The sequence below is a fragment of the Notolabrus celidotus genome, chromosome 12 (genome assembly GCF_009762535.1).
Source record: "Notolabrus celidotus isolate fNotCel1 chromosome 12, fNotCel1.pri, whole genome shotgun sequence".
In the NCBI taxonomy this organism is placed as follows: domain Eukaryota; kingdom Metazoa; phylum Chordata; class Actinopteri; order Labriformes; family Labridae; genus Notolabrus; species Notolabrus celidotus.
The window spans coordinates 13,621,366-13,640,241 of NC_048283.1; the positions used below are offsets into that span (position 1 = coordinate 13,621,366).

The window sequence follows — 18,876 nt, forward strand, 5'->3', positions numbered from 1 at the left end:
GGTTTACCTTTCAAAATAAAGTGTTTCCGATGGGACTCACTTTATCCTCCAACATTTCAGAAAATCAGTCCCAATTTCCCCCCCACATCCTCACTGACTTCAAGTCATCAGGTATCGAGTGGGGGACATAATATCACACACTATCCTACGGAAGAGGATTAGGGCCACTGAAAAAAAATCAAGGTCCAGTATATTTTATTATTGTTATTATTCTGAGAAAAGGTCAGAATTCTGAGAAACTTCCCTAACAATGATAAAATAAATTGGACCTTAGTTTGTTTTTTTAGCGGAATAAAGTCAGAATTCAAAAGTCAGAATTCTGACATTAAAGTCGGAATTTTGAGATTTAAGTCAGAATTATTACTTTTTTTCTCAGAATAATAACAATAATTAAATTAATTGGAGCTTAATTTTTTTTTTCTTAGTGGATTAAAATCAGAATTCTCAGAAAAAAACCTCAGAATTTTGAGAAAAAAAGTCAGAATTCAAAAGTCAGAATTCTGAAATTAAAGTCAGAATGTTGGCCCTGTGATAGGCTGGCGACCTGTCCAGGGTGTACCCTGCCTTCCGCCCGAAGCCAGCTGGGATAGGCTCCAGCCCCCCGTGACCCCTAACGGGATAAGCAGTCAAGATAATGGATGGATGGAAGTCAGAATTTTGAGATTAAAGTCAGAAGTATTACTTTTTCCTCAGAATAATAACAATAATTAAATAAATTGGACCTTAATTTTGTTGTGGATAAAAGTCATAATTCTGAGAAATAACTCAGAATTCTGGGAAAAACTCAGAATTGTGAGATTAAAGTCAGAATTCATTTTTTTCCTCTCTGCTTTTTGTCTGTTAGTTTCTTTTGTCTTGGCAAACCTTACTTTTTGTCATGTGTCATGTCTTTTTGAGTCAAAGGTCTGTTATTATTATTCTATTTATTTTGTATTTTTTTGATTTTTTTCTGTGATTGGGGGAGGGGGTGACAGTACATATCTTTGTCTGAAAATCTGCTTTGTACACAAAATGAGCCTTGAATTTTGTTCTGAAAATGATAAAATAATAAAAACATATTGAAAAAAAAAAGTTGAATTTGAATGGACAGATTTCAGTTTTGTCCAGCAGGCGGCGGTGCCTCTATTCTGTAGCTGGGACGGCGATACTTCCATACTGCGGCTGCGCGTGAAGTAATTCGACCCTCAAACCCGGATGTAACCAACGCCTAACCTGTGTGAGGAAAAACGGTGAGTAGAGTTATAAAAACAGGCTAAAACATCAGTTTAAGGGTTATTACACCACGGGACACATTATGTAGAGTCCCCTTAACGATAGAAAGTTCACATCGAGAGGAAATGCGTTTGTTTTTTAAAATAATTTAAGTTTCCCAGCCACTAAGCTTAATCCAGTGCTGGCTACCATCAATCTGGTAGATGAAGTTCTCGTTATTGGAAGCTATCACAGCTGTTTATGGTCTGTTTTATTTGTGTTTCGCTATTACATATTATGTTGTTACTCATACAGTAAGTAATCAAGCGGGAGTAACAATTAGACAGTTGTCTGATGCTGTAAAGTTTTTATTTTCTAACTTTTATCAATCTGGGCTAGTACAATCACTGAGGCAACTTTAAACCGTCTCAGCTTTAGTATGTTTTTACGGAAGAGAAACCTTATTCTTTTTATGTTTAAGCTTTACTTTGTGGTGGTTATTAGCCGTCAGTTTATCTGATAAAGTGTTAATGTATAGGACGTGTTAGGCAGTATCCTCTGCTAAATCACATTTGGCTAATAGGCCGTGGTTCTCTGGTATGTAGCCTATGCGGAAGTGACTCACTGTCATCAATAATCTTTGACTGCACATGTAATAGCAAGCATAATGACATTTAGAGGAAGTTTTTAATCTCCTTATCTCTTCCACTTTCCAGAAAACTTGGTCAATTACATTTTCATGTGGTCGGAAATACCACGAACACGAAATAACATGACTTTAGAATATCTTATGTTTATATACTAGACAGCTAATCGATACTTATCCAACCAATGTGAGTAATTCTGTCACCCTTTCTTTTTTGTGACAGCCTTTTTTTTAGTGTGTAACTGATGGCTCTATTTGTCAGGATATACAATTTATATTGGAATTAAACTGGTTGGCATGTACTGCACCTGCATGTACGGTGGCCTTGAAGTGCAAATTAAAATGGCAATTCAAAAAAACAAAACAGCAGTTCAGAAAACACTACAGCAATTCAGAAAAAACTACAGCAATTCAGAAAACACTACGGCAATTCAGAAAACACTACAGCAATTCAGAAAACACTACAGCAATTCAGAAAACACTACGGCAATTCAGAAAACACTACAGCAATTCAGAAAACACTACAGCAATTCAGAAAAAACTGCAGCAATTCAGAAAACACTACGGCAATTCAGAAAACACTACAGCAATTCAGAAAACATTACAGCAAATCAGCAATTCAGAAAACAAAATGGCAATTCAGAAAACACTACAGCAAATCAGCAATTCAGAAAACAAAATGGCAATTCAGAAAACACTACGGCAAATCAACAATTTAGAAAACAAATCAGAAAACAAAACAGCAAATCAGCAATTCAGAAAACAAAACAGCAATTCAGGAAACACTACGGCAAATGTCGATTTTGATTTTTTTTTTTAGTTTAACTCTAACCCAATGGTTAATGTCGTAGTCTTTTCTGACTTGTCGTAGTGTTTTCTGACTTGTCGTAGTGTTTTCTGATTTGCCGTTGTGTTTTCTGATTTGCCGTTGTGTTTTCTGATTTGCCGTTGTGATTTGCACTTCAGGGCCATCGTATACATGTGATACAGCATACAGTCTGATTAGTGCCTTTCAGTTGACAAGTTAAACAATACAAAATGTGTATTTACAGCTTTATGCATCACAAAAAACTTTAACAGAAAAGTCTCAAAAAAGTAAATGACAGGTTTTTTTATTTACTTTTACATTTTTTTTAGTAGTCAAGGCAAGCTTATTAACAGAAAAAGACTACTGTGTATCATTCTTTACTGTTCAGCAGTACTGCAGACATAATCCTCTAAAATGACCATGGAGTTAAATCATTTCAACTACACAAAATCTGACATATTAACCTCTTTGTAAATCTAATTTAACCCAGGACTGTTGTGTCAGTCTTCCTCAGTTTTAGCTTATGTCAGTCTTAGTTTGTTATGTGTGTAAGTTGTTGAACTGAAAAATATTTAAAAATCTGAGATGTCAAAAGAGTTGTTTAGAAAAAACAAAATAGAATTGTAAACCTTTGTAATGTTGTGGCAGATCAAATTTTTAGTATTTTACATATATTGCATAAACTGCTTTATAAAGAAATGTAAACAAAGCAAAGGTGTTTGAATATTTGAGTGTTATTGGCTAAACATACTTTCAGCATCCCTCATTTATTCAACCTTTGTGTAATCTTGAGGAGTCATTGAGGGCATTCCCTCTTTTATAATTAAGGACAGAGAATTTCATAATGTGTTTATAATCAATACAGATACTTATGGTACAGAAATAATAAAATGGTCAATGTAGCTGCTGTAAACGCTTGCTTTATAAACATGTTAATTGGTAAATTCACAGTCTGCTATAGCTTCCAGACCCCAAAGTGGATAACCAAATTGTAGTCTTACTTTCTAAATCAGTGTCTTCTACATGATAAGTCTTGAAAACACCCTTGTGATTATTTCCTTTTTTCACTTTATCTTTGCAGATGCAGACTATAAAATGTGTGGTGGTTGGGGACGGAGCAGTAGGAAAGACTTGCTTACTGATCTCCTACACAACCAACAAGTTCCCTTCAGAATATGTTCCCACGGTAAGAAGGTTTCACACAAAGACCCAGTCATGTTCAAAGTTCTGTATATCCAACATTAATGATCTGTGTTTCTTACTTTCTCATGGCAGAAGATTAGTGCAATCAAAAAATGCAGCTTTTGTCAGTATCTCATTAAATGCTATTTTTTTTGTGTGTGCATGCTCACAGGTTTTTGACAATTATGCTGTGACAGTGATGATTGGGGGAGAGCCGTACACACTTGGTCTATTTGACACAGCAGGTAATGAGAATGGGTTTTTTTGCGATGAAATTTTTTATTGTTTTTAAAGATATGCAGCACAATGAAATATCAACTGTATGGGATAAGACAAGGCATATCATAAAGTAAAACAAAGAAAAAAAAATAATAGAAGGTATGGCGACACCCACCCCAATAGATCTCCGTATGATAACAACAGGGAGTATTGAATTCAAAGTGATAAAGGAAGTGAATGGTGACAATGACATCATTCATAACATTAATGTAAGTAAAATTAAAGACAACATTAAGAGGAAATGGTAAAGTAGTACCGTGATAATGCACAGTTATATCATAAAGTTAGACATATTCTTTGATCTTAGTTATGGATTTTAACCAGGATATGATAATGGTTCCTGTGGCTCTGTGCATCTTGGCCACTGAGAGCTCCATAACAGCTATATCAAAATACGTATTAAGCCACTGAGATCTTGACAGAGAATGTGGTGATTTCCACCGTAGTGCCAGCATTTCTTTTGCTGCCGTTAGGCCAGCAAGTAATGTACATTTTTGAGGTCTAGATATTTTAAGCACAGAAAAATCATTAAAAAAATGAGAATGTTTTTTGAAAGACTCTGTTTTCTCTCTTATATACATATATAGTAATGTATGTATAGGTAAATATATATAACTTTCATCTCACTTGTTATTGTTGTTCTCAGGTCAGGAGGATTATGACAGGCTGCGTCCTCTCAGCTATCCACAGACAGATGTGTTCCTTGTATGTTTCTCTGTCGTCTCCCCTTCATCTTTTGAAAACGTCAAGGAGAAGGTCAGTTTTTAAGTAATTTCTTTTTACCTAATTGAAGAAAAAAGAAGCTTGGCTTTAATTGTGCAATGTATCATAAGTGCTGGTTTGCACTTTAGTTTGGTTAAGTTGCACTCGAATAGTTCGACAGACATTTAAGGGTTAGAATCAAGCGGCAACCTCCGGTCTAAAAATATGAGTCCAATGCTTAAGTGCTAAAAACTGCAGTTCATCGAGGATCTGCTTGAGGCTGGCTCCGGAAGTACTGGAAACCACATACACACCAATTAAAAAAAGCTGATCTTTACAGCAGAAATAAACATGTTTACAGCCTGGTACAAAAGACAAGTGTAGTCTGGATAGCTCATTTCTCGATAGGCACACACTGTAGGGGGGTGAATTTTTTTCTGAAGCTGCAATTTAGAAGATATTGAGATTACGAGTCTTCCAATGAGAGGCACAGTTGACTGCGGGAACACTGTAGCTGTTGGCTTGGAGGCTCAAACTCCGCCTCTTTACATCACACTAGCTCCACAGCAGCAATATGGCTGCAGCCGACGATTGGCCTCAAAACAGCGCTTCAGAAACAGATGGATGACGTCACGGATACTACGTCCATATTTTATACAGTCTATGGTTAAAATTAATATTTATTATGATTTATGATTATGTTGTTCATCAGTTATTTCATTCATTTTTAGATCGATAAAATGTCAGAAAAAAACATGTATAAGTTCCACTTGAATCTTTCTTTTTCTTCAAGGTGACATCAACAAATGCAGTCTTTTGTTTTTTGTTAAAACATCGGTGCAAAACACAACAATTATAGACTTATTGTCGCTTGACTTAAAAAAGTAATTCATTTGACATTTAACAAGCGTAAATAGTGAAAAATTGTGCTATGCTCAGAAAATTACTTTCACTCTAAATTTTATAACTGCAGGTTAAGTTGAACTCATTTGACTTATTAAATAAACTGTTCCTAAAGACATGACCATGGTGTGTGTTTAATTCGTTTTACACTGGAGGTGATTTAAATCCATCATTTAAATCCATACTTATGTTGAGAAATGTACCTTTTTTCATGTAGAAATGCCCATGTTGTCAATATTAAACACTGTCCAAACACAGATTGATGTAAAATTGAATGAAGTCTTTGGAAATGCCCTAATGTTGATTTAAATTAGGAAGAATTTGATGAGGGATCCGAGGTGTCCAAGACTATGAATTTGACATTCAGACAATTTTAATACTCAGAACACGTTTTAACTCACACTAAAGAGATGTTGAGCACCTAATCATAAAATATGACAGAGTAGGTAAACAGACTGAATTTTATATTTTTTTCTTTCCTCAGTGGGTTCCTGAGATCACTCATCACTGCCCGCACACACCCTTCCTGTTAGTGGGCACACAGATGGACCTGAGAGAAGACAGCAACACAATCGATAAACTGGCAAAGAACAAACAGCGCCCCCTAGCCCCAGAGAGTGGGGAGAAGCTGGCCCGAGAGCTCAGAGCTGTCAAATATGTTGAGTGCTCTGCACTGACACAGGTATTTACATTTCATGACTGTTTAACTGAAGCACAATCGTAGAGTACTTGTTAAACCAAGCATTAGGAAAATATAGAACTCTTTAATTTGACCTGATCTTGTTCCCTGTTCTTTTCAACCAGCGAGGGCTTAAGAATGTGTTCGATGAGGCCATCCTGGCCGCCTTGGAGCCTCCTGAGACCAAAACCAAGAGAAAGTGTGTGCTGCTATAGATGAACGACTACAGAGTGAGATGTAACAGTGTAAGAATTTAGGCTGGATGAATGAAAACATCACAAAGATCGTTAGCCATTATGGAAAAAAAGGACAAAACAAAAGGGGACAGGAGGTACAATGGCTTTGAGACTTAGTCCAGTATACTTGTACACTGACTGTGCCTTCAAATTAAACTTAATGGAGGCTGAGAGAGAGCAGCATGCAGTCAATGCAGCGAGTGTCACCCATCTCCCTTTCTGAAAGCTTGTAAAATTGCAGTGTTCTCTCTACAAATACTCCGATGGGGCGGGCCCCCCTCTGCCTGTCACTGTAGCTTAATTTTTTTAAAGAGATAGTTTTATCTAGTTGCCTTTGGCCTCTCCTGTGTTCCACTTATCTTTGCATATTGGGCCTGTGTGGGAAAGTAAGAATGAGGAACACTTAACATTAAGTCTTTTTGGTGTGAAATTTGGTTTGTACATTTAAAGGGGCAACTTAATGTTAAGTGGAACTCTATTTGCTTTCTTCCCTTGTGGGTTGAATAATGAAAGCACAAGAGATTCATTGTCACTCCAAAGTATAGGTAGATTTCTCTAAAGGTTACTTTTCTCCAATTCTCAGAGACTTCTACGGCGGCCAAGTGCTTTTTTTTTTTTTTTGCCAAACTCCCATCTTCAGCTGACTCCTGAATATCTATTTTGTTGTGTGTGTATATTGTTTTAATTATGTGACTCTGGGGAAATTTTAAGCCGTTTTTCATTTTGAAACTTGAGTTTTTATTTTTATCAAGATAGATTTTATTATTGCTAGACCACCAACTTTGGATGACATAATAGAGTTGTAATACTTTGAAACTGTCTGGATCTGAATAGATGAGGTGATAAAGTTGGCTAGTTAATTTCTGGGTGTTTGTAATCAAAGGATATTTTTAATAAAATGGTTGAATGACATTGGCAGTGATTGTGTTCTTATGATTGTGATGTGTAATGTGGAACAGCTGCTTACCCATTCAGCCTGTTCACTTTAATTCAGCTCCAATACCCTAATGCATGTGCGTGTTTAAGGGGATACTTGTGCATGTGCTCACACAAACCAGGTAAGCCTAAAAGTATAACCTGGTGAAAGAGGTCATGTGAGAATATTAGTCGTGTGCTAATCTGGGATTTTTTTACCCTGTTTTTTTCCCTTTGCAATTTTTTTTTTCTTTCATCCGTGCCTCTTTTCAGGCTTTGTTAAAAAATGATGGCGGTAGTGGCGACATTGTGAAGGAAAATTATGAAAACTAAAGGGGATTATCTTGCTACATATGGAGATCCATGTCCAGACAGAAATCCATCAGCAGAGTGAAATGTCAATATGATGATCAATATAATAAAAAAGGAACATTTTTATTTTCTACAACAGAGTGACACCTGTGCCACATTTGCAACTCTTAGGCTATGTTCACACTGCAGGCAAAAGTGGCCCAAATCTGATTTTTTTGGGGGGGGGTCAAGTGACCAGGTCAGATTTTGTAGAGGCAGTGTGAACACTCTTACTGGCCCATATCAGATTTAGACCACTTCCATATGTGGTCCTGAATCAGACACGGATCTGATTTTTTTCAAAGCGACCTCAGTGTTAACGGCCAAGTTGGATTTGATGCACATTTGATACTTTCACGTCACTTTATAGCGACACACGTCACAATTCTGCGGGGCCGTAGCCTTGCAAAAATGGAGGATAGCAACCATGGAGCACGTCAATGGAGGGACAGCGAGGTCTTGGACCTTATAAATATATGGGGTGACACTTCAATACAAGCAAAGCTTGAGGGTTCATACCGTAACCGATCTGCACAAAAACTTAGTAACAAAAATCAATAAAATTGCAAGAAAAAGTGTAAATTAGTCTCCTAAGTGTTACAGGAAGTGTTCACTCATGTACCGTCTGCCTTTAAATGGGGATCCTTTGCCAAAACATTGCTCCACAGTGCCTCTAGTACACAGCAGGGGTCCTTTAACTTTGCTGCTTCTCTTTGTGTGCTTTAAGAATTTGATGTGTACCAACATTTTAGCCATGCCTAGTCAAGGAGAGAATCATCAGAACACATTTCAGCATCTTGAATAAAACTACTGTTTTTATTAGATTTCTTAAAGAGACTTAAAAGCACTGCTTGAGCAGTAACATACGGAAGAGTCACATGAAGATGAGCGACAAAACACAAGACAGACACTGGTATAAGTAAAAGTTATTCTTGCTATTTAAGATGTAGCTGGAGGCTGAAGTGAAGCAAAAAAATCGGATGTATAAATAAATAAACAAAAATGGGGAAGTAGACAAATACAGAAACTGTTCAATGACCAGCTAAGTCTATGACAAAGCAGGAATAGTTTGCATAAAACAAAAATTGTGCTGTATTGTTCCCTGTTAGTTGTGGTTAAGTTCAGCCTTAAAAGCTTTGTCAGTTCAAAGTGTGATTAATTGTGATTTTTTTCACACGTTTCTATGCGTGTACCTTACCTCTGATGTCAATGCTCTTGAAAAATCTCTTACTTTACAGCTTTTCCAAGAGACTCCTCAATTCTGGCCTCACTGTTTCAGCGTAAAGTTGTTTAAAGTAAGACTGCATCTGGAACCAAAATTTATAGGTAAAGCAGTGCTAAAGTTGCAAGTTAGGATCTGCTTTCCTGTCTTGTGTTCATGAGTGCCTGCCTAGTACTTTGTTTTGGTCTTTGTGTGCAGCAAGGCCCGTCTTGTGTTGTTTCTCTTACACTCTGCAGGTGTGAATGGTGACTGTGTTCTTGCACTGCTGGCAGCGGACTGAGCAGCACCAGGAGAACTTGCATGAGCATCGCTGCACCACCTCAGCCCGGCCGGCTCTGTACCCAGGCCCGCAGCACACCAGCTCACAGCCATCTGGTGCCAGCCTAGAGGTTCCTAGGTAGAGAGCAACAACATATTTCTATAACACTTTTATTGAGAAGTTGGGTTATCTTGACTCTTTTCCTGTAAGACGCTTCTGCTTATTGTTCCTACCGTTACATCTCCTTCCAGCAGTTCCAGGGATACCGTTGTCAGGGTCTAGATGGCAGAAATCTGGGGAGGGTGCAAGGTACAAAAGGTCTCTGGCAGCAGGGGGTTTGACCTGGGGGTCACGGGGTAGCAGGGCAGTCCTGGATCCTATACGAGTCAGACGAACCTAAGAGGAAGACCAGTTAAAAGGGGTAGCCAGACTGTGATCCTTCAAGGTTTCAGAGGATGTAGAGGCATATTCTGATACCTCTGTGGCTCCATCAAAGCGTTCTTTCAGAACAACACCGACGCGCCTGAATGGAGGCATCACTTTCCAACAGGTCCTCAGCTCACAGGAGCCAGAGACGCCATGACACTTACACTCTACCTGCATGTTGTGAAGGATGGCCTGAAGATAGATAGAAAGAACGGACTGTCACTGAATCCTGTGGATGACAAATTACCTGAGATATCTTTAATGCTCGAGTGCCACCACCAACCTTTCTACCAGCCTCGTTGTTGTGGAGGTTCATGAGTGGTCGCCCCGCTGACAGCCCCTTGGCTCGCTCTGGTTCATCCACAAATGTTTGGGAGAAAGCCACACCATAGGACAGGTTGTCACTGCACCCTGACCACTGGAAACCTGGAGTATGTAGAGAATCATCAATATGGATTAGTGAACCCTTAATATAAATCTAAAAAAGACCATTGTTGGATTATAAACCAACACTGGATCTCACAAGCCGTACGTTTCATGCTGTGAATCTTTCATATATCTTGCGCTTGTGGACAAAATCTTCTCAGTTATGTCACCAATCAGTTGTTTACCTGTGACAGCTGCTATGACATCACCTCTTGGCACATGGACTTCATAATTGGACGTTTCAAGACACACCAAATAAAGCTGCAGCACTTTTTTTCAATTCTCATGTCTCTCTGTGGTTTTACCCGTTGCATTTTCATGCAATATAATCAGAGCTCACCCTCGGGGCTGACCCCCCTGACCTTCCTGTCACAGCCACACCTCTCTAGCTCCCCACGGGTGCAGGCCCGAGTCACAGCCACTGCCACGGCTGCTGAGGATAAAGCATGCACGAAGGCTGCCTCACGAGTCCCTGAAACCAAAATAGAGGACATTATACTTAGAATCTTAGTTTGAAATACACATACCAGTGGTTTGATGTGTGATGTTTAAATGAGGATACCTTGGTTCATGACTCTGCCAAATACGTTGATTCCACGTGGGGTGGTGGAACAGTTCCAGCGGCGGTTCCTGAACTGGTGCTGGCACTGAGTATGATGGTGTCATGTATGATAGTTAGTTAAGGCACTCTTACAGTTTTTTAGGTCCAACACACTTCTGTTAGAGAACATTATTTTAAAATAAGTGCTTGTTTTGATGAACCTTAAAATTTTTGCTTTACCTCTTCTATGACCATTTCCGCTGCCTTTCGCACAGACTCCATGACCTCCCCTCGTGCCCTGCACACCCCCACCTGCCCCGGGGTCAGCCCTCTGAGCCGAGCACACGGGGCGGCACCAGACACGGGCCTGGAGCGAGGAAGCCTCGCCAGGGAGCTGGGACACAAAGAGTGATAAAGTGACTCGGAGAAGGTTTAGACAGGGAAATGATTGAGAAAGAGGGGAGTGAGGATGCATAATGAAGAAAAGGGTGGGAGTAAGAGGAAGAGTGCACGAAGAAGAGAAAGGAAGTGAGAAAAAGGATATAGAGGTAATGACTGGGAAGAGTTTTAGAGAGGATGGAAACAAGGAGAAGAGCAGGAAAGAAGACCCACTGAAGGCAGAGAGGAAGAAAAGAGAAAAGGTCACTAGGAGTGAGACAAAGAAAGAGAGGCAAGCAACTGAAAGAGATTTAGAGACATGTCACCATCTTTTAAAAGTTATAGCATGACAAACAAACTCCCTCTTTCTCTTCCTCCCTCGCATGCAAGACTTACAGCCAGTTGGTTGCCATGGTGGGGTGGGTTGCCCATAGCAACAGGAGGAGGAGTGGTGCCGTTAGATTGACAGCAGAGACAGTTGGCATCAGACTGTCCGTCTGTCTGTCCGTCTCTGTGCGTCAGGCTGGGTCTTTGGACAGCACGCTGCCCGCCTCCACCGTAGAAGCACTCCGTCTGTTTGTTTGTTGTGATGTTTGTTTATGTTTGTGGAGCGGGGTCTGGGGATGATCCCCACATGTCTGTCAAAAGGTCAAGGTAACAGGTCAGACACAAAGACACAGCAGAATGAGCTGTTCACTTTATTATGGATCATTTGTTTTATAAAACAGCAGCCTTTGAATGAATGAACATTTTAAAAATACGTCTAACTTTTATTCGTTCACAGCACTGCAGCTTTAGAGGATGTACACGTGAGATGATCAAATGTTTGTCAGGAGTGTTAAAAAGTTCTGTTTATTTATTTTGCAAATATAGCAGACTCTTACCAGTTCACAGTCCAGTGATATCCAGTTTTCCTTCTTTCTGGAAAGGACACTGATCAAAATTAAAATTGAATCCCAATTTTAACCATCAAAAGTTTTTCATCAGCTTCTTCACTCGGGCTGTCACTGATAGCAAAAGCATGCTCACAGCAAAAGCTTTTCACAAAGAGCAAGAAAATCTAATCCTTTGTGCACAAAAATAAATCCACACGTCCAATTTGATTCAACTGTAAGTAAATTCTACTCCCAAATCAAATCTCAAAATCCAGAGGTGCTGGTGAAATTCAAATTTACAAAAAAAACTGAAAGTCAGCAGATGCTTAGTTCTGTTCCTGTGAAAACAAATGTCCACTCCAGTTTGAAACAGTGAGAATGAGTGAGCACAGTGAGATGGGAGTGATGGGTTTTAAAGGAGAGAGAGAGAGAGAGAGAGAGAGAGAGAGAGAGAGAGAGAGAGAGAGAGAGAGAGAGAGAGAGAGAGAGAGAGAGAGAGAGAGAGAGAGAGAGAGAGAGAGAGAGAGAGAGAGGCGTGATGCCGAGGGAAGGGAGGAGGAAGCTCTGGGAATGATAATAGTTGCACTACCTAAGTATTTAGAGAGTAAGTATACTTAATATTATGTTCGTTTGGCATGAGACCTCAAATCTGAATCTGCTCCAGAGATCATTCCCTTACTGTTCTAATGATTAGGGTTACATTGTTTTCATTATTTTAGGGTTGAATTGTGCATTTGTGCAACTGAGGAACATTTATTGACAACACTAACAAAAAGCTTTTGTGTCCTCTAGATAGAAACACTCAGCTGGAATATTGATCCATTAAATCATCACAGTCAATATGATGACACAGCATTTCTGCTTCCAAGAATATGTACATTTATACATTTGAAAAAGTCTTACCTAATGTTTAATTTTCCCAAACTTTGTTGCTCATTTTACGAGTTCCCCCTCCTACCCTTCCTCTGTCTCCCCCACATTTGCCCTCTCGTTCTCCCTTTCTCCCACTCCCTATATTGTCTTAGAAGAAGGGGTGACATTTAGACAAGGGGAAGAAAACACACTGCCGACAAATATTGGAACTGAGGCAAATAAATCACCAGTTAGGAGAGGAAGGAGGGCATAAGGAGAAGGCGGGTGGGTGGGTGTTACACTGCGGTTAGAAGAGAGTAGTAAAGAAAGCAGGTTTGTGACATGAGAAAAACCTTTATATGACAACATCTGTGTGGATTTGAGGGAGGGATGGAGGGCTCAATTTTTTTGTAAATTCATCATCCAATAGGCAACAGCACAAAATACAAGCTATATGGCATAATTGATCTACTTTGGGGCCCAACTGGTGGAAGTGGTGTTTTAAGTTAAACAAGGTTTTAGCCTTTTTCATTTCTTTCTGTTTTACCATATGTAAATATGTCCCATAACAGACAATCTCTTAAACTTAAAATATTTACTGATATCTGAAAGAACAAATATTTTAACAATGTGGGGAGCATAAAACTCCAGTTTAATGTATTCTTTGAGCCCTGTTTTGATGTTGTAGTGAAACATGTTTGTTGGTGTTGCATATTCTATGTATGAGCACTTGTCAAATTGTTGACCTGGCCAGTTGAGGCGGATTGTGACCATATCCACTTAAAAAGAATTTTAAAAAATAGCCACATTTTGCATGTAACAATCCAAAAGAAAAAGTCTGTAAATAGATCTAAGATTTCAAACATTGAAGCATTTCAGAGTATTTCTGAGTAATTTTATTACATTTTTGACCACCTAGCTAAAAGGCAGCATGGCTACTTTGCTAAACTAAGCTAGCTAGCTTTTGTTTATTTGATGTATATAAAAAAAAAGTTGAAGTGAAGGCCTGATTTTAACAATTAATTAGAAATGCAACTGCTGAATTTTAAAGCAATAAAACACTTTTTTAACAACATTGGTCGAATAGTAAGAGGTTGTGTCAATCAGCTCGAGTTTTACAGCTAGCTGTGATAGTCATTGGACCAAATTACTCATATGCCTTTGTATTGTTTAATGCAGTCCATCTTTGATGATATTTTACTTTTTTATTCTACTTTAGTGATTAGCATTAGCTGAGATAGTTGCGCTGTATTTTCATGATTTTCTGGAGGACTTTAATAGTAATCACTGAATCCTTTACTTTAAACTCCAAAGGCCTATTGAGTGAATATGTTGTACTACAGCCTTGTCAGACCTGACGTAACTTATCTACTGCTCTTAAGGCCATATTTGTTGTATTAGATGAGTCAGGACTTGGACCGAGGCTCTGTCGCACTCCCTGTCTGGGATATGGTGGCCAATTTACCTGAACCCTTTGACACCCTGCTCCTGAGTAAATGGTCACCCCATCCACACATCCTCTCTCTCTTTCTCTGTATCTATCCCTAAACACACACACACACACACACACACACACACACACACACACACACACACACACACACACACACACACACACACACACACACACACACACACACACTCCAACATTTTCTCTGTCTATATCTGCAAAGACAGGTTTCTTGTAGGCCCCCTTCCCTCCTTTTTTTGTCCTCCTCATGTCGTATTCCTCCTTTGTGTCCCCTGGTTCTCCAAGTGACGTCTTCTTCTGTCTCCCACAGCAACGCCATGGTGATGAGCTGGCCACTGTCATGTCCGGCGCCTCTGTTGTGCACATCCCTTCACCCCTCTCTCTCGTAAATAACTTTCCCTCCTTTTTTTTTTATCTTTATCTTTCCCCCATTTTGTGGACATTTTATCATGCTGAAATGGTCCAGTACTGATTGACTGTAGCTGGGTTGCAGAGCCCAAAGAGATGCTTGTTAAAGCTTCAGCATGACATATATGTAGAGATGACTTGCATTCCCTCTGTTATAGTGGGAGGCAGCAGCAGCAGCAGACTGCTGTGAAGTGAGGCAATCTAAAATGATCTTGCTTAGTCCCATGGTGCTTATTATGGGATGGGCGATAGGCCTCATTCAGAGATGATGCCTTAGGGAGACCTTGGACATCATGAACATATTTTCAACCAAGGACATTAAAAGATAGAGATGTGACCCATCACCTTTTCCTCCTTTCTCTGCATTACCTTTCCACTTGAGGGCTACCTGCCTCCAGGACTTGGGTGCGGATGGAGTAGTAAAAGCATGTAGAGACATGACTGCTGTGCATGTGCACGTTCACACTGCTCAGGCATCTCTGCCAACAAAGAGCTGAATGCACTGCTGTGTATGAATGTGTGTGGAGCGTGTGCATGAATATTATGGGATGGCGAGCAGCGGTGTTGTCAGGCAGGGAAGTGGGGGTGGCAGAGTGGGTGGTGAGCTGTGTGCACACGGGGGGAGGGGGCAGAGGGAATGGACGACCCATGAATATTATGGAATGATGGTGTTAGTTGCTGATTGGGGTGGGGGGGTGGGGGGTTTGCAGTGCTAAGAGGTGGAAACATAGCTATGCATATGGGATATGGGATATGGAGGGAGTAGGAGGAGGTGTTGGTGACGACGTTGCACAGGAGTGTGTGTGCACGAGCATACATGCATGTGTGAGGGGCATTCAAGCGATAGGAGCAGACAACGGCCAGACATAGGCCTTTGTTGCTATGCGATCTGCATGTACTGCAGCATGGGAAATATTGCAGAGTGCCCACACTAGCAGAGGAAGTAATGGTCGGCCACTGGGCTCAGATTATGACAGTGCCTTTCCAACTTACTTAACATATGTACTAGGCCCAACATGCAGATACATTTGTAGTCATTTTAGATGAACCGGACCACAGTAAGGTCACTTTATTTATCAAAAATAGTTTTCAATGATTTCAAGAAGCAGAGAACAAACATCAGATTAGACGACATCACTGTTTAACAGTGAGTTAATTAATAGTTGGAAACTTTTAATCTTGAATCAAAAGCAAATGTGCAACTTTGTGATGCACAAAATAAAAATATATATGATAAAGATTGAAATAATCCATCATTGTGTAGACTAAATGGTAATTTATTGTACTTACACCTTAACAAGCAGAGCCTGCCATTGGGTCAGTAAGACAAAACAATATTCCTGATGATAATCCAAACTGATGGAATCCTTGCAGAGCCCCAAAAAACGTATACAACTTTTAAATGTTTGTGATATGATACAATATTCATTCAAAAAATACTACGGTTAAACCATGAAGCCTTAATAAAAAGCATGGTAATGAAATATGTTGTATATCAGTGGTTCCTAAAGTGGGGGGTCAGGAATCCCTGGGGAGTCGCAAGACACTAATGGGGGGTCAAGATGCCTAAAAAAGGATAATCAGAATCAGAATCAGCTTTATCGGTCAGGTATGCTTGAACACACAAGGAATTTGTTTTGGTAGACTGTGCTCTCTTTGTACAAAGGCATAAGGATAAGGCATACAAATAAAAATATAAATATAATATTAATAACATCAACTATAAACACAAAATAACAACAAATAGGAATGACTAATATGTACAGGTTTTATTTAGAATTTTTTATTTTATCAATTGAAGTAGAAATATATACAATAATTGCAGCTAAAATTTTAAACAAAACGATGCAAATAAAAAGACTTCATAATTTGTCTTCTTTACTTTGTTGCCATATGACTCCTATCATGTGGCAGGAAAATGATGCTGCTTCTAGCCCTCTTTAAATAGGAAATACACTGGATTGGCCAATTAGTTTTTGTGTGCGGCCGTGAGGAACATTTAACCACTTCAGGACAATGGGGTTCCCCAGTCTCTCAGTCTTTTTAGTGGCACACTGAAAAGTTGTGGGACCTCTGTTGTATATAATATCTACCAGCAGAGTATAATTAGAAAATGTAACTACCTAAAGCTGTCAACGTAATGATAGCGTGTAGACATCAATTCTGTTGTATATAATATCTACCAGCAGAGTATAATTAGAAAATTTAACTACCTAAAGCTGTCAACGTAATGATAGCGTGTAGACATCAATTTGTGTGTTTGCGTTGATGTGTTAAAGATAGGCACTTACAAATCCCTGCATGCCCTCGCCCCCCAATACCTGGCTGACCTCCTCCACCAACACACTCCATCCCGGAACCTAAGGTCTTCGTACCTGGGTCTCCTCTCCATCCCCCGGACTAAGCTGCGGACCTTCGGGGACAGAGCATTCAGTGTGGCTGCCGCTACTCTGTGGAACTCTCTTCCTCCCGACATCTGCAGTGCCCCAACCCTGGACAGTTTCAAGAAAGCAATCAAAACGCACCTTTTCCTCAAGGCCTTTCCCCATTAGATATCCCCACCTACCCCCCAGACCCCCTACCTGACCCTGTGAAGGGACCTTGGGTTTCTTGAAAGGCGCTATATAAATATCAGTTATTATTATTATTATTATTATTATTATTATTAAAAAAGGAACATGGTGCTCTACTGTCATAGTACCTTACAAACATAAATCAGATTTGGTTTGATCAATAAATGTGATTCAAAGATGTTAAAATAACTGCCTGATTTGATGCCTCTCAAGTTGTATTAATGCCTAAATGAAGCATGATTATACTAAACGTGAGTGCTCTCAGTGCTTCTTCTGAGCTCTTGAGTTTTAACATTTCAAGTAGTACATGCTGAACCTTCAAGTTATTCCACTTTATGATACCTTCAGGAACGAATTACAAAAAACGCTGTGCCCTAATAATCTGTTTGGCAGGCATCTTATGAAATCAAATACCCTTGAAAAACCTTACCATTAGCAGCCCTCAAGTCTTTCTGCTGTTCTTGTAACAGATCCTGAGGGCTCTAATTTGATGATTTAATAAGTCAGCTCCTGCGCAGTAGATACATGTATGAGATGTGTCACATTTTGTCAGTTTTAGTACCAGTGAAAATCTCAGCCTTAGATAATCAAATGTACTGTTTTCTTTGTCTCAGTTACAGAATGTCAGCTCTTAGTTGGTGCTTTACAAACCAAACTTGAAAGCAAAATGTAGCTTTGGTCTGCATCCAGCATCATAAATCAGGGGTTAGAATTAGAATACATGGACAGTGAATTAATGATCATCTTTGCTGCTGATACAGATGAGTTGAAGTTGAAGTAACAGTATTGTATATAACCAAAGCTGACTGTGGTATAGAAAAAAAATTGAATTCAACAAGGGTAAATGACTGTTTCATCACACAGTACGTTAGTAAGTCTGTCACCCACAGTGAACACATCTTTCTGTCCTCTTAATTCAACTTGTTGCACATCCAGGTGCTCTTACTTTGAAAAAGTAGTGTGGACCAAAAAAAACCCGCTGAGCTAAAAGGTTAAATTTAAGCCGAAAATTCCTTTTAAAAAAAGATCTCAAACAGTGGGCAGCATGGCTACATTGTGCTACAGGGTCAGACTGCAGCAAGAGGATATTCAGCCTGTCTGAACCTCTAACTAATGTGTTTTGATAATTCCTTTAAAACCTTGTTCTTTAATACAGTGTAACTGCCATTTGGAGTAATAAGACGACTTTGTGCTTATATCCTTGAGTGTCACATCTAGGAAATACTTCAAAAATATACCTTTCATTGTCATTCTATATTTATTTTAATGGGTGTCTTATGTAAGGCAGCTCTTTACAATTGCATTACTTGAAAGCAACATATTGTGCATTTGTATTAATTAATACACAGACCTTTCACCTGCACCCTAGACCAACAGTCACTTGAGTCTTTACACACCTGTTGGCCTTTTTGTTTTTTTGACCAGCCCAAATGAAAACATAGATCCCAATCATCTTGGTCAATGCAACAAGAAGATGTGAGGGGAGAGTTACTGCAGTTTCCAGCAGTGATGACACCACTGTGACTGGAGGCCTCTTCCTACTTCTGCCATGC

At 39.4% G+C, this 18,876-nt stretch overlaps 2 protein-coding genes across 3 annotated transcripts; one reads left to right on the top strand and one right to left on the bottom strand.

The window, feature by feature from the left end:
• Positions 1-1,100: 1,100 nt before the first annotated feature.
• cdc42l (cell division cycle 42, like) lies at positions 1,101-7,538 on the top strand. Of its 2 annotated transcripts, none has more exons than XM_034697338.1 (6): positions 1,101-1,229; positions 3,727-3,831; positions 4,000-4,072; positions 4,753-4,862; positions 6,196-6,393; positions 6,516-7,538. In XM_034697338.1, exons 2-6 carry the CDS (start codon positions 3,727-3,729, stop codon positions 6,603-6,605), a joined length of 576 nt encoding a protein of 191 aa, XP_034553229.1. In that variant the 5' UTR covers positions 1,101-1,229; the 3' UTR covers positions 6,606-7,538. The 2 variants fall into 2 exon arrangements, with proteins under 2 accessions (XP_034553229.1, XP_034553228.1); XM_034697337.1 differs by lacking the exon at positions 1,101-1,229 and adding an exon at positions 1,303-1,455.
• A 1,151-nt stretch (positions 7,539-8,689) lies between these two features.
• On the bottom strand, positions 8,690-13,147 carry wnt4b (wingless-type MMTV integration site family, member 4b). Its single transcript, XM_034697308.1, has 11 exons — positions 13,120-13,147; positions 12,029-12,065; positions 11,541-11,782; positions 11,007-11,160; positions 10,788-10,872; positions 10,566-10,697; positions 10,083-10,225; positions 9,851-9,991; positions 9,607-9,769; positions 9,342-9,507; positions 8,690-9,199 (listed from the first exon to the last, which is right to left on the bottom strand). Exons 3-11 carry the CDS (start codon positions 11,627-11,629, stop codon positions 9,160-9,162), a joined length of 1,113 nt encoding a protein of 370 aa, XP_034553199.1. The 5' UTR covers positions 11,630-11,782; positions 12,029-12,065; positions 13,120-13,147; the 3' UTR covers positions 8,690-9,159.
• Positions 13,148-18,876: the final 5,729 nt, after the last annotated feature.

Coding starts and splice junctions, on each gene's coding strand:
- wnt4b (XM_034697308.1), bottom strand. CDS start 11,629: ATGCCAACTGTCTCTGCTGTCAATCTAACGGCACCACTCCTCCTCCTG. Junction 11,161..11,540: donor ACCATGGCAACCAACTGGCT/GTAAGTCTTGCA, acceptor TTTGTGTCCCAG/CTCCCTGGCGAGGCTTCCTC. Junction 10,698..10,787: donor TGGCAGAGTCATGAACCAAG/GTATCCTCATTT, acceptor TTTTGGTTTCAG/GGACTCGTGAGGCAGCCTTC.
- cdc42l (XM_034697337.1), top strand. Junction 4,863..6,195: donor TTGAAAACGTCAAGGAGAAG/GTCAGTTTTTAA, acceptor TTCTTTCCTCAG/TGGGTTCCTGAGATCACTCA. Junction 6,394..6,515: donor AGTGCTCTGCACTGACACAG/GTATTTACATTT, acceptor CTTTTCAACCAG/CGAGGGCTTAAGAATGTGTT.